The sequence below is a fragment of the Trachypithecus francoisi genome, unplaced genomic scaffold (assembly GCF_009764315.1).
Source record: "Trachypithecus francoisi isolate TF-2019V2 unplaced genomic scaffold, Tfra_2.0 Lachesis_group16, whole genome shotgun sequence".
Lineage (NCBI taxonomy): Eukaryota > Metazoa > Chordata > Mammalia > Primates > Cercopithecidae > Trachypithecus > Trachypithecus francoisi.
Window position 1 is genome coordinate 12859168 of NW_022681461.1, and position 15656 is coordinate 12874823.

At 40.0% G+C, this 15656-nt stretch overlaps 1 protein-coding gene across 7 annotated transcripts in view; it reads right to left on the bottom strand.

Moving 5' to 3' along the window:
* The window catches only part of NTRK2 (neurotrophic receptor tyrosine kinase 2), a 368100-nt gene that overhangs the window by 276732 nt on the left and 75712 nt on the right, over positions 1–15656 (bottom strand). For all 7 annotated transcript variants that reach the window (XM_033236933.1, XM_033236932.1, XM_033236934.1 and 4 more), the window contains 2 exons: positions 14192–14292; positions 7090–7189 (listed from right to left, as the gene is read on the bottom strand). In XM_033236933.1, the coding sequence (XP_033092824.1) occupies positions 7090–7189; positions 14192–14292 (201 nt within the window). The remainder of the gene's footprint in view (positions 1–7089; positions 7190–14191; positions 14293–15656) is intronic.

A 15656-nucleotide genomic window follows, 5' to 3' on the forward strand; every position in this document is an offset into this window, starting at 1 on the left:
TTCTTTTCTCTAGGTTCATTGTCATTTTGTTACCTTACTCAATGACTCTTTCAACTGAATGTCTTTTCTGAAATTTCTGAGGACTTGGTTGGTACTGACAAATTTTGTTGCCTCTTCAGAGAGTGCTGAGATAGACTCTGACTCCGTTTGAAGCTGGGAGGAGAGCAGTTTAACAAAAGGTTTCTGTGAAAACTTATTTCTCTGATACTATTTTGTGTGGTTTACATTCCCACGCTATAAGAAAGAACTGGCAAAGTTCATTACTTGTTTTACAAAGAAAGAGTTAATCACTGAATTTTTCAAAATTTTTTTTGCTTTATTAGTGGCTTTCTGATACAAGAAATTTAAAATATTATTATTCATCTCCATGAAAATGTCACACCAGAATTTATTCAAATATCTTTATTCTATATGTCTCTGAAAAAGAAAGAACTACTTCATACCAAATTTTAATAAAATAATTACAAAAAAGCCAGGTGAGGTGGCTCATGCCTATAATCCAAGCACTTTGGGGGGCCGAGACAGGTGGATCATCTGAGGTCAGGAGTTCGAGACTAGCCTGACCAACATGAAGAAACCCTGTCTCTACTAAAAATACAAAATTAGCCAGGTGTGGTGGTGCATGCCTGTAATCCCAGCTACTCGGGATTGAACCCGGGAGGCAGAGGTTGTGGTGAGATGAGATCACGCCATTGCACTCCAGCCTGGGCAACAAGAGCAAAACTCCATCTCAATAATAATAATAATAATAATAATAATAATAACAAAAAGACCAAAGGGCTAAGTTTAAAAATTACACAGAGTAAAAATCTAGTGAAATAAATATTTAGAAATATGTTTACCACCTTAGAGCAGGAAAGATCTTCCTAAGCAAGACACAACTTAAATGGAAAAGCTGGAAAGATTTGCTTTTATAAAAAGGTAAATCTCTTTGGTTACCAAAAGACACTATCAAAAAGTCAAAAGACTAGAAGAAAATATGAGCCACAAATATCATGAATAAATAAATATCTGTATATATATATATAATTGGCAAAGTATATCTATAACTCAACAATAAAAATAAACATTACTCTTATTCTTCACGACAAAGATGCTTAAATTAGTTACTAATCAAAGTATCTTTTAAACTCAAATAGCCAAAAGACTGAATATTCAGTATAGATCAGAGTAATAAATGAAAGGGTACCCTCACATACTGTTAGTGGGAGACTAAATTGGAAAGGCATTTATGCAAGGTAATCTATCCACATTTAAACATATTTATCTTTCCTTCTAGCAATACATTTGCAAGCATTTATCTTTATACAGAAGATATTGTTTGAAAATTATTTGAAATAATTTTCTGAAAACTTGGTAGAAATGTAAATGTCCATTAAAAGAAGAAAAGTCAAATAAATCATAATTCATCAATAATAATAACATTACATATTAATAGAGCAATTACTAAGTGCCAGAAACATTCCCAAGTGGTTTATATATATAAGCTTAGTTTGTCTTCATAACAACCCTGTGGGTTAGGTATTAGTATTGTCCCGTTACAGATGGAAATACCGAGGCAAAAGAGGATGAGATACTTGCTCAAAGTCACATAGCTCATAAGAGGCAGAGCCGGGTTTCAGATCCAAGTAGCCTGATATCAGACAACTGGGAAATACTATTAAATAGAATGTAGTAGATAGCTAGGTTCTGATAAAGAAAAATCCACAAGGCAAATTGCTACCCCCAAAAAATGCAGAACAGACTGGTATTATAATTTCCTTATGGAATCAAAAATGAAGCCATATATTTGATTGTTTACGTACTGTGTGCACCTTATACAGTTAAAGTTATTTCTAGGAGTGGAAATGGTCATGCAGAAGAAGGTGATGGGAACAGCCATTTTTATGCTTATATATTTCTAAACCCCTTGAAATTTTGAAAAGCAAGAATGCATTCAATTGTTACCATTCTAATTTTTCGATGGAATTTTTCTTTAAAAAAAGAAGGAAGGAGGTGCATATGGAAAACAGTTTGTTCTTACAGATGTTTCTACAACTGTGTTTCTGGCTTTTGGTCACATTTTTTCCTCTTAAAAGTTGATCCAAATATCTGTTAAACTCAACCTCTTAAACTTCCCAGAATTGTTTTCAGCTCATATAAAAGACTTTAACCTTCAACCTCTTTAGCTTTGGCCCCACTATGTTTATGACTATTTTTAAATAGGCAGATTTTTGGTTGCTATTGAAAGACACTCAGAGATCATTTATAAGAGCGGAAAGTTGAACTGTGGGCTTTGAGTCTGGACTTAGGAAAACCCAGATCTGCATCCACAGGCAGAGTAGCTTTCCAGCCTTTACTAGTTGGAAACCTCCAACACTTAAGTAGCATAAATGAATGTGGATAGGGCAGTTTACATACAAGAATCAGAGGCTGCAGAGGAAATCTGTGCAGGCTATTAACACTGAATGAGAAGAAAGCTTCCTCTTCTAGTTTCTTCTACAGAGATTTCTTAGGATCATTTAGAGATTTCACTCTCGAGTGACACAGGCTGCATTAGTACTTAGGAATTAGATATCATATGTGGACTTTCATCAGGAAATGTAAATAACACAAAACCGATAGCTGAAACTATCCTCCAGCGGGGTGATGAATGCCAAGCTCCCTCCTCCCTGCTGGCTCCCGTATATTTTTTGCAACCCTGTACACCATCAATGCCACAGACAGGGCTCCCAATGTGGAGCACCATTTGAAGACTTGGCAGCCCTGGCGCTCCTCAATGCTTCCATTTTCCCTTCACATGCACTCCTACATCTTCAATGAAGACACAGAGCCAGGAAGTAAAGCGAGAGCTAAACACAAGACTTGGTTACAACACAAGGAGAGCATTCAAAGGCATGGTTGCCTATTCCTTTGGCAATGGAGCTGTTCTGGAAAATTCTTTCAGCCCTACTTCGGTGAAAACTAAAATTAAAACAAACCAGAGGCAGCCTTAAAAGAAGAGGGATAATATTATGCATTTTCATATAGGGATATTGATACCGACATCAATTTAGATAGATTTGGTATACATTTTACACATTCATATTAAACATATGTATGAATAATCCCTACATAGGTGGCCAACACTAACAAAGGGGCATTATTTGTGGCTTCTGCAATTACGGTAGCTACATATCAACCAAAAAAGCAATAGACAGTGTAAAGGCACAGAAATGAACAACGAAAAACTGACTGGGAGAAATCCTGCCCCTTGACATCTTTATGGAAACAGGGCCAGGAGCCTATTGGACACTAGCAGCAAGAAGCTTAAACTCTATCAAGCAAGAATAAAATATAAATTCTAGGTTTACAGCAAGATATAATCCCCAATCTGGCACTTTTGCCGACTTCAGAACTGAAAAAATAACATATTCCAAAACCATACATTCAAAGGTAGGGAGGGAGAAATTGAAGACGTTCACATGCAAAATAAAAAGTCAAAGTGAATCCTCCAAACTTAAACAAGGACGATTGTTTAAAACAGTGTGTGAAAACCTACATACTCTAAGACAAAACCTGGACAAATTGATCCCTTGTCTATGGCCGTGACTCATATGGAATAAACTAAAAAAAAAAAAAAAAAAAAGAGGTAGGACTTTGTCTCTTTTAGAAACTTAGAAAAGTCTCAGGTTCTCTCTTTAGCCACTCACAGTTTAACCATCCTCCAAATACTAACTGTTTTCCAATTACCAAACTTAGGTGGATGAAGTTGAAAATCTTCTCTGATCATTCTGTCATTCATATGTATTGAGCACCAACTCTGGGCTAAGCATGCAGTAGATAAAGATGAACACCACAAATATGAAAGCTGTTGTCATGGAGCTCAAAGTCTGTGCTGCCTGTTCTGGAGTGGACCATCAGCAATTGATTTACAATGAATCCACAGAACAAGGAACAAAACCTGATGAAGCTTACAGACCTGCAGACCATCTTCAAAGACAACACCACAACTCACTGGCTGTATTTACAAATCCAAGTTTCACTCACTAGTTTGGAATTTAGAAATCACCTCCCCATGGGAGCAGCACCATAAATAATGTTTGCAGGTGTAAGGGGTGGATCTCAGGTCAATCCATAAAGCTTGTGTTGCCCTGCATTCAGCTGTATTGTGGTGACCTCAAGAGGTTTCTGGGGTTTGTTGCTCTGGGCCCTGCATATCAACAGCACTGAACTGTCGTTTATATTATCGAGGTTTCCATTACGGATTGAAACAGTCAAACACTCGAGATAAACCGTGCATTGCTAGGGATGGGCAAAAAGTTGTGAGCGCCTCTGGGTGGACTGGCCTCCTGTTCCATCTGCCTCCAGCATAAGAGAATAAGGATGGGCTTAGACCCTCCCCAAAGATGCTTAGAGAGGGAGGAATAACATTCTGAATAGTTCATCTGCATAGCAGCTACAAGCCTCTTACATGGTGCCTAGTCCTGGCCAAGGCTATACACAGTTCATACGGTTCTTACTAAGAAACCAAAACCAATACATTGCCTGGTTATTTTGGGAAGCATAATAGTATTTTTACATAGTCTTCTCTTTTTTAAGACATATGTTTTTCAGTGGTAATCCCAGCTCTAATAGCATTTAAAATACACTGACTCACATTAATGTTTAAATACCACGTTTTACACGGTTTCATCTGTACTGAATGCACGAACCATAACTTAATTTCTAGATCCCCAAAGATTATCAACTTGACATATGACTTGCAAAACAGTAACCCTAGATCAGGCTCTTTTTGCTCACATCATGCCTCAGATAGACACGTAGCTTAAAATAGAACAGTAAGCTATTCTAAAAAAAAAAGTATCGGAGGCAAAATTTCTAAAAATGATTTTATTTGTGTGTAGGAATGAGGGAACAAAACGTACAACATGTATAGTAGTTACTGCTGTAGGAAGCCATTTACTGGCTCTGTGGCAGGGTTAAGCACACTCTTTCTTACAATTCATTAAGGATGCCCTCAGGTTATACTCAGAAAACGTAGATGCTTTAGTGGTAATCACCCCAAATTATCTAAATGAAATACTGTTTCAGCCTTAGTGCTAGAGTCTCAATATGAAACATAATTTTCTTCTCTGAAAGAAAATGTCCACATTTTTTCTCCTCCATTGCCACATTATAAGGAGTAGGTTGCCATTTACTGGTAATTCTGCCAGTGGTTTTCCTAAACCAAGGGTTAGAAGAAGCTCCTAAATTTTGCTCCATAGATTCCCATTCAGCTTTTGCTGAGATCCCAGAAGCACCTGGATATATCCTCTCTCCGAAAAGCTCATGGGATGAAATCTTTCAAATGAAACCCTTCAAGACCAGAAACTCTACTGTTAGTTGTTGGTAGCCTCTAGTGAAATCTATGTTTAGAGACATCCAGTCCAAGTGCCTCTAAGGAAGGAAAGCACCTGATAAACACGAGAACCACCAAATGCCATGGTAGGGAGCGGCACGCACAGAGCAGCCGCCTAGCCTGGGCCTGGATGCAGCTGAGACATGGAGATTCCAAAAGGTGTGCAAAGCTGTGGGTAAGTTTGGTTTGCGATGTCTCTCGCAACACCTTGTCACACTCTGAAGGGGGCCTGGTGGCCCATGTTTACCGTAGAGAACAGTGATTCTCTACACTGTTGTGTAGACAACACAACAACCAGGGCAAGCAGGATCAGTATCCTCCAGAAACTGTTAGAAATGCCATTTCTCAGGTGCACACTAGACCTGCTAAAGCAGATACTCTGGGGGTAGCCCAGGAATCTGTGTTTTCTCAAGTTCTACAGGAGTTTTTGGCACACAGTCAAGTGTGTGCCAAACCACCCTACAGGATGAATGAACCACCCTACAGGATGAATTAAAATCACTGTGGGGTGGTCCCTCTCCCAAGCCTTATTTATAATTGGAGAATGACAGATCTCTCCCCCTAGAAGAAACATCAAGGATCAGCTGGCCAAGCAGGAACCAGGATGAGGTTTTTGGAGTTATTTTAAGCCCCAGTTTACCACCACTCCTCCCTGTTCATTTCTGGCTTAGAAATCTTCACAGGCACCAACAAAGGGAAAAGAGGAAACACCAGAAATAGATCTGCTCCATCCCAGATGTCAGTGTATGCTGGGCAACTTACTGCTACTGAAACATTCCCTTTCAAGTAAATAGCAATATTAGCAACACTACCCGTAATTCTAACAGACCATGCGGATAAAGAAAATCCACCTGACCTACTCTCCAACGCAAAGAAAACACCACTAAACCTTCTTCACAGCACTCCCATTTAGACACTTTTAAATAGTGTCTATCTATAGGAGACCACACAAAATATAACACTAGCATATTATCCAATACATACGTTTAGACTTCAGAGCAAATGGTTTTAAATTACTGAAACTTAAACCATTAAATCACTGCTCCAAGGCATTTTTTTTTTTATGTAGCAAGAAATTTATACAAGTTTTCCCTGTAAAATTAATTTTCGATCCTCTAAAAACAACAAGTTATCTATTTTGGGTCAATTAGTGCCTAATTTTTAATCCAGCCCTGATAATTTTTCTGCTTAAATTAAAAAAAAAAAAAAGCTATGCATTCACGAAGCTTCCATGTACTGCCGATAGCTGTTCTTATTTTGCTTCATAACACTGTTGTTTAAATTTCAAAGAATGATGAGTTGGAAAAGCAGGAGCAACACCAAAAGCATACCACTGAAGATTTGGAAATCAAATGTACAGCAGAGTAGACCTTTCTGCACAAAATACACGTGTCCAGATGATCCTATCGCCACTGTGTCTCACCTGCCTCTCTGGAGCAAAAGAAACATCCAATACTATTTCTTTGTCATATCTTTATTAGTCCCTTGATAATCAAGAACCCAGTTCTGTCTTCTGGGACAACTGTTGTCTTGGAAAAGTGGGTAGTGCTGAGTAATCGACATTATTTTGTCCTGTCTTGATTTGTAGTATCAAAGTCTTGTTGCTATTTTTTTAGTCTTAAAACTTAATCATCATAAATCTAGCCGCTTCCTTCTTTAGTGGTAATTAGCATTAGTCATAAGCCAAAAATGATCCACATAAGAAGCTAAATAAACACAACCCTTCTTACCTTTCATGCCAAACTTGGAGTGTCTTGCCAACTTCAGCAGAAACAGCATTACCAAAAGGCAAAATCCCACCACAGACGCAATCACCACCACAGCATAGACCTAGAGAAAGGAAGGGAGGGTAGTTATAACCTTGCTAATTAGTTCCCTATAATCACATGGTGATGATGATCATGATGATGATAATGATACAGGCAGTTCATATTTATTGAATGCTTATCGCTTGTTCTTATAACAGCCTTATGTACACCAAATCACTTAATCTTCGACAACCCTATAGTGAAGTATGTAAGATCTATTATTATGCCTACAGACATAAGTTAAAGCTTGTAAAAATGGCTATCCAATTGGCATTTTAAAAATATTACATCTCTCTCTCCATCCATCTAAAGAGGGAGGAGAGAGAGAAAGAGAGGTGGGTAGAGAAAGAGAGAGAGAGACTATGAAATATGAACAGCAAAATACTGGTGATTTTTCTGTGTGTGTGTGTGTGTGTGTGCGTCTGTGTGTGTGACAGAGTCTCACTTTGTTGCCCAGGTTGGAGTGCAGTAGCACAATCATGGCTCACTGCAGCCTTGACCTCCTGGACTCAAGCTATCTTCCCACCTCAGCCTCTTGAGTAGCTAGGACTATAGGTAAACACCACTATACTTGGCTCATTTTTAATTTTTTTGTAGAGATGGGGTTTTGTCACATTGCCCAGGCTGGTGTTGAAATCCTGGGCCCAAGGGATTCTTCCATTTCCGCCTCCCAAAGTTCTGAGATTATAGGTATGAGCCACCACATCCAGCCCGGTAAATTTGGAAACTGGTGAAGAATAGATTTGACTATTCTCTCTACTGAAGTGCATGTTTGAAGACTGTTCATAGTAAAAGGCTTTTTTAAAGGTTAGCTAGTGTTGCTCTTAGAAGTCAGGGTACCCTGGGAACGGTGAGTGGCACTGGAAGGGAGCAGGAGGGCACTTTTGGGGTGAGTTCCACTTGTGAAAGCCCATTGGGCTGTACATTTATGATATGTACATTTTCCCATGAATAAGATATAAGCCTAAAAAGTTTAAGTAAGTTTAAAACTGTAATTGCCAGGTGTGGATTACACATGTCAAGAGGGTAGATGCAGATATATGTGAATCCTGTCCCATCCCTGAGGTAGAGATGACAGAGGTACACATAGAAATGCGATCACTCTGCTACCATTGCTGGTGACCAAGGCATGATGCTCCTCTAAGTGCATCTTAATATTTCAGAGCAAAGTTCTCAGCAGGACTATGTGTCTCCTTCCAGTCTTACTCAGCCCAAAGTCCTGCTTCCAAAAACGGTTGGCTTCTCTAAACCAGAAGTTGGCAAACTTTTGCTGTAAAGGTCAGATGGTAAAAATACTTCAGGCTTTGCCAACTTTGCAGTCTCTGTTGCAACTAAGGATCCAACTCTGCCGGTGGAACATGAAAGCAGCCAATGATGATATGCAAACAAATGGGCATAACTGTGTTCCAATAAAACTTTATTTACAATGACAGCAGCTGGACTTGAATATAGTTGCCAATGCCTACCCTGAGATGTCTGAGGGAGCCATTCTGGCTTAAGAATTTGCACAACAATTTTTAAGATGGATATTATTGTCCCTACCCATAGTAATCATTAATGCTGTTTGTCTAATATTTCTGGTTTTCTCTGTGTTTCTCAATGTAGGATACATTTCCTGGCTTGCTTGTGGTTAGGTGGTTCATGTGACTAGTTGAGAATTGTGTCACTGCCAGGGTATAAAACTTCACTTCTTGTCCAAGATCTTAGTCTTCGTCTAAGGCAGTGTTTTTCAACCAGGGATGATAATATTGCCATCCAGGGGACACTTGACGATTTGGGGTTGTCACAACGAGGGGGAAAGTACTACTAGCACCCAATGGGTAGAGACCAGGCATTATTAAACATCCTACAGTGCCCAGGACAGCCCCCCAAACAAAGGATTATTTATCTCCAGTTGCCAATAGTGCCAAAGTTGAGGAACCCTGCTCCACCTACTCCACAGTGCTCTTTATCTCTGCCATAAAAAAAAAAAAAAAAAAAGGCTAACTTTTTAAAATGTGGATCCACAGATCTGGAACAAGGACAAGACTAAACAGAGCTCCTAGCCAATACATGAAATGAAGAAAGAAAGAAATCTTTGTTGTTTTAAGCCCCTAAGATGTGGAGGTTTTGTTACTGCAGTATAGTTTATTCTGACTGATATACCCATCTCATAGTGAGAGGCATTAGAGGGCAGAGATTAAGACCACAGGTTCTTCCTGGGTATAAAATCTAGATTCCTCACTTATTAGCTGTATGACTTCAGAATTACTTAACCTCTCTGCATCTCACAATCTTCATGTGTAAGATGGAGAATATAATTATTCTACTTTGTAGGTTGTTGTAAATCCTCAATGAGTTAATGCAGATAATGGGTTTGGAACAGTATCTACTATAATATATGATAAATTAATGTGAGCTATGACGATGGTGAAAAAAACTAAGATTTAAAAAAAAATTAAATAAGCAGCTCACAGTCACACCTCCTGAGTGAGCTTGGGAATGGAACCAAGTCTGCCCGAGTATAAATCCTGCTACACTGCCACTCCAAAGCATGTGGTTGAGAATGAAGGCAGGAAAATAAAAACATATGGCTAATTCTCCCAGGACACCATCTTTGATGTCAGATGAGAAGAGCATTAAGTAAGTCACAGAACACAAAAAGAGGACATGCAAAGCACTTGGCTGGTGTGGAGCAAAGGTATGATCATTCTCTTCTCTGGTGCTTTAACAGTGAGTAGATCTCCCCAAAAATGCTTCTGCAAATGTTTGAGTAGAACTTTTTTTTTCTTTTTCTTTTTTTTTTTTTTTTTTTGAGACGGAGTTTCGCTCTTGTTGCTTAGGCTGGAGTGCAATGACGTGATCTCGGCTCACCACAACCTCCACCTCCCAGGTTCAAGTGATTCTCCTGCCTCAGTCTCCCGAGTAGCTGGGATTACAGGCATGTGCCACCACACCCAGCTAATTTTGTATTTTTAGTAGAGACGGGGTTTCTCCATGTTGGTCAGGCTAGTCTTGAACTCCTAACCTCAGGTGATCTGCCTGCCTCGGACTAAGTCCTGGGATTACGGGCGTGAGCCACTGCACTGGGCCAGTACAGACTTAACTCTGTCTCTGCAACCAATATATGAACAGAATGGTAGCAACTCTTACAGAGTTAATTATGGATAAACTTAACCATTTCACTCAAGCTGACCTCATGACTTTGGGTGTTTTTTTTAAACCTTTATTTCTAACTAATGTTTTCATGGGAAAGAGATCTTCGTATTTTAGCTATGTTTCTTTATTATTAAATTGCAGACTTCTACAGATAAATGGAGAATACCTAAACAACAAAGTCAAACTCCATTTCATAAATAAGAAAACTAGGATGGGGGAGGTTAGATGACTTGGCCTGAAAGGCCCCCAACCATGCAGCAGTACATGCAGCAGTACCACAGTACAGTCTCTTCCCTGCTTTGGACAGTCCTTAACTGGGATTTAGGAGTGCTGGATCCCTGCGTTCACAGGACACCTTGCTTTTACCAGTCATGACAGCTAGAACAGATGCTTCACTTACCCAAGCTTGCACTTCTTCATTAGATAGCAATGCCTGCCCTGGCTTCTCTACCTATTTATAGAATGTGTAAGTCAACCTAGAAAATAGGAAGTGGGCTCTACTACTGAAAAGCACTAAGGATCTGCAAACAAATACTTAAAGCTACTGAAGCCATTCTCAATTTAAATCCTTTTATAAACAAGGATACCTGTGACAATGAAAAGAATAACTTACTCAAAATCAGATTGTTTGAGAAATACAGAGTTTTGTGTGCCTTGCATGTGTTGAGGTGGTTTTTACACAGGAGATGAACATGGGTGAGTTTGTTTGGTCGGTTGTTTGGTTGGTTGGTTGGTTGACTGCTTGATGGTTCGGTTTTCATCTGAGGATATTTCTTAGGATAGAACAAGGGAGATCTGCCCTCCCCTGCAAATCCAACGAAATGCCGCAAGAGCACTTGTTGGACCAGAAACATTTTTAACTTTTGTATCTGCTTCTTGGCTCTCAAACTCTTCTAATCTAATGATCCTTCCTGTGATCAAGAACTCTTTATAGATAAAATATCTGAACCACACATAATTGTAACATTTTCTTTAAATTCTACAAAACACAATATTGCACCTCTCATATAGATTTTAGGAGCATTCTGCAAAGTCATAATAAACAAGTTTACTGATCTTGCCTTCCAGCAACTATACTATAGATGGAGATATGCCAATCAGGTGCCCAGATTTATCATCTGTATTAAAAAAAAAAAAAAAAAACCGAAGGCTGGGAGCAGTGGCTCACGCCTGTAATCCCAGGTGGCACACGCCTGTAACCCCAGCACTTTAGGAGGCCGAGGTGGGCAGATCACAAGTTCAGGAGATTGAAACCATCCTGGCTAACATGGTGAAAACACGTCTCTACTAAAAAAAATACAAAAAAATTAGCCGGGCATGTTAGCAGGCACCTGTAGTCCCAGCTGCTCGGGAGGCTGAGGCAGGAGAATGGTGTGAACCTGGGAGGCAGAGCTTGCAGTGAGCCAAGATCACACCACTGCACTCCAGCCTGGGCGACACAGTGAGACTCCGTCTCAAAAAAAAAAAACCAACCTAGAAAACTAAAGTCAACATATAATTTTGTGTAATTGGGCTTAATACATGTTACTTGGATTTCTTATATACACAAACAACTTTCTTACACCAAGAAATATTAAGTGGATTGGTATGATAATTAAAAACTAAAATGATTGCATAAGGCAGGAAGCAGATACCATTCCCCAGTTGACTTACTATGGTATTTGTTCTTGCTATTTCAATGTAATGCATATAGTCATCTACGGAAGCATGTGTGTTTGTGTGTATATGTGTGTGCATGTGCATGTATGCATACCTCTGTACTAGATATGCATAAAGTTGCAGTTGCACTGCATCTGTTTATGCACCTCCCATTTCCACTCTCGTGGCCTTGCTTCAAGTATATATCAAATGTCTTTATTGCTCTATCATACCCCTAATGGATCACCCCACTTGCAATCCCTCTGTCCTATACTGTTCACTGCAAGTCTAGCCAGTCTGCAAAATGTACTGGGTGCCCACTAGGTTTCAGCTAGTATTCTGAGGGCTTAAGGAGACAGCTGTGAAAAACACTGACCAGGCTGCCCCTACTAAGAGTCTTACTAAAGAATCTAGAGAAGAGAAAAATACATTAAACAAACAAATAAATGGGGTCATTCCAGGCAATGATAACTGCTCAGAAGAAAATGGAAAGGGGCAATGACTGCCTGCTGGCCACCTAGCTGAAGCCACACGATGGCCATCAGAAAGCAAATGCCTGGGAGGGGGAGTCACAAATATGAAGAGCAGGACTGGAGCACTGGAGAGAGCATGAAAAAGGCAAGTGGCAAGCAGTGAGAAGAGTGTGGGAGATGAAGTCAGAGAGCTCAGGAAGGATGAGGTCACCCAGGGCTCATAAGCCACCATGAAGAGTGTGGCTTTCATATGAAAAGTTTTATTGCAATTGCAGTGAGAGGGCTCTGAGAATTACAACAACAACAAAAAAAGTGATCTGATCTGCACTTTACAAAGATCACTCAGGGGACTGTGTGGGAAAAGACCAGAAAACCCAAGGGTGGGAGAGGGAGACGTGTTACGAGGCTGCGTGGTCATGCAGGAAAGAACAACTGAGGCAAACTTTCTTTGTAAACGGTCAGAAGTAAATATTTTCCACTTTGCAGGCCATACGGTCTCGGCTGCCACTACTCCACCCCCATCAGAGCATGAGAGCAGCCACAGACAGTACGTAAATGAACACGACTGACTGTGTTCCAGTAACACTCTGTTCACGGACAATAAAATTTGAATTTCACAAAACTTTCATGTGTTATGAAATATCATTCTTTTTTGTTGTTTTAAACCACTTAGAAGGTAGAAACCATTCTTAGCCTGCAAACCATACAAAAACAGGTGGTGAGCTGGACCTGGCCCATGGGTCATAGTTTGCCAGCCCCTGGGTTAGCCTGTGACCATGGCAGTGGAGGTGAAAAGATACGGAAAGATTTGGAATTTATAAGGAGGCAGAGCTCACAGGAAGCGCTGTGTGCATGTGACAGTGAGGAAAAGAAACAACTGGAGAAAGCTGTTGGGTTTGGACCAGAGCAACTGACCATAGACCCCTGGGATCATGCAACTTCCCTCTTCACTGGCTCTTCACTGCGCCATACATCTACACACCTGAGACTCTGTGTCAAGACCTACAACCTGGCCACAATCTGTATCTCCAACGCTGCTGTCCTGCACACGCCTTACCCTCCAATCAAGCACCTTCACGATGTTTCTCCACCTACAAGCTCCTGTTCACATGCCCTCAATGCCCTTCCCTTCCATTCCTGCATGTCAAAATCCCAACCCTCCTGCACAGGCCATGCAAAAAGTCACTTGCCCCACAAAGGCTCCTCTGAGTGTCCCAGCTCAGGAACAAAGGAACAAAACATCTGCTTCTCCACTTCTATCTCTTGTACTGCATTGCTCTGCTTCTGTTTGTATTTGAGGTTTTAATATTCACCTCTAGGGTCTCTGATGAATTCTAAATGGCTAATCTTAATTTTGTTGATATTATTATATCCCCTCCACTGCCAGTCCCTTTCAGAAGCTACTGGATTCCTTACATCTAGTGAGCAGTCAAAATTATATTAACAACTTAAGGAAATGGGTATGAAGGTGTAGTCCATGAATGATACAGCTGGGTTCTTGCTCTTCCAGTGATACCCTTCTAAAGCACAGATAATTGAAATAGGAACCACTAACAACTAAAAGTGGTGCACAAAAGCAGCAAACAAGTCAAAGGCCATATAACACCTTTACCTTTATATCACCTTTTTTAAGCCTCTTTATTAATTCCTCCAACCTTTGACACCCTATTTACATCTGAACAATAAAAATGTCTTATTGAAGCAGCTACATTCCTCTAACATGGAGGCATCCAAAATGCTCAGAACCAATTCAGACACCTATTTATTCCACTCACCGAGAGATGCTCCCGACCGGTTTTATCAGTGACGTCTGTGGAAGGGATTTCATTACTTCTGTTTGTGGTGTCCCCGATGTCATTCGCTGCAGTTCCATAATCTTAAGTGGGAAAAGGGGGAAAGAGAAAGAACATAAAGTTGTCACTAAGCTGCCAACAAACACAAGGCCACAGTAAGAGCCAGAACGAAGCAAGACAAATCACACAGATTCCAAACCCCCGACAGCCTGGCTGTGGAGGGACGTGACCAGGCTGCTGAGTTCAATCCACGGCAGTGCTGAGACTGCACAACGCCCACATTTTATGCAATCCAGACCTTTACATCATTGTCTTGTTGGTCAGCCCTAAACCTGGTTCAGGGATTTTTCTTTGCACATAAACATATACCCCTTTATGGATGGCATATTTAAAACAAGTACGACAGGGAATCGATCGTCTATGTGTCATAGATTTATAGACCTGGAAAGGTCTTCGGAGACGGAGCATAACTGCCAGTTTTACTGCTGAAGAATGTCAGCGGAGGAAAGTTACATGACTAGGTGAAGGCAAGAAGATGGCAGAGCTCACGTGTGACCCCAGACTTGAAATGAGCAACAGCGATTTCCAGGGCAGGTGCAACTTATTTGCACAAAGGGCAGAGACGTAAGAGGAAATGTGGAACAAGCATCAGTATGAAACTTGGGTCCACACATAAACTTTTTCGAACAGTTCTGAATTGCCAATATTTCAGTTTCAGAATGATTAAAAGGTAGACCCGCACAATACTTAGAATTGTGAACACTCCGTTCTCATTTCACCAAGTCGCAAATGCAGTTGCTGCCTTCTGGATCGATTTTAGTCTACATGGGTCAGGACAGAAATAATGGCTTTTTTTCAGGGGTTGTCAACGTTTTTATTAGCAATACCACATATAAAAGGACTCAGGAAACTCTTGGCAAACTCATTGCAAACAATGAGGTTTATAATGTTTGTATTTTAATTCTAAATAGGTACACTGCCTTCAATTTCCATCCTGAAGAGGCCACCTCCTTAATGCAGCTCCAGCTGAACTTCTCCAGGTAGAATCATCATGCTGGCCTCGGGGCAACCAATTTAACTTGTATTTTTATTAGCAAAGCGTTCCTTTGTGAATAAAAAATAACAGGAAAAAAAATCTATTTTCTATGTGTTTGCTGTTTCATTCTTAATGCCAAAACCACATTCTCAACATTTTCCTTTTGAATATCTTAAAGCTTACTAATTTTGAACACTAATGGATATCCTTTATTTGGTTAGTTTCCCCTCTTCATGTTATAACCAACTACATCTACAAAATTTAAATCATTCAAGTGTCTATAGTTTAAAATCATGACATTTCGGCCCAAAGGTCCAAAGTGGGATCTGAGGCTAACAGGAAGATGACATTTTTAAAGTCTCAAATTAACTGGGAAAGGGTCAAAAATGTAATTTTAAGATGTAAAACCAT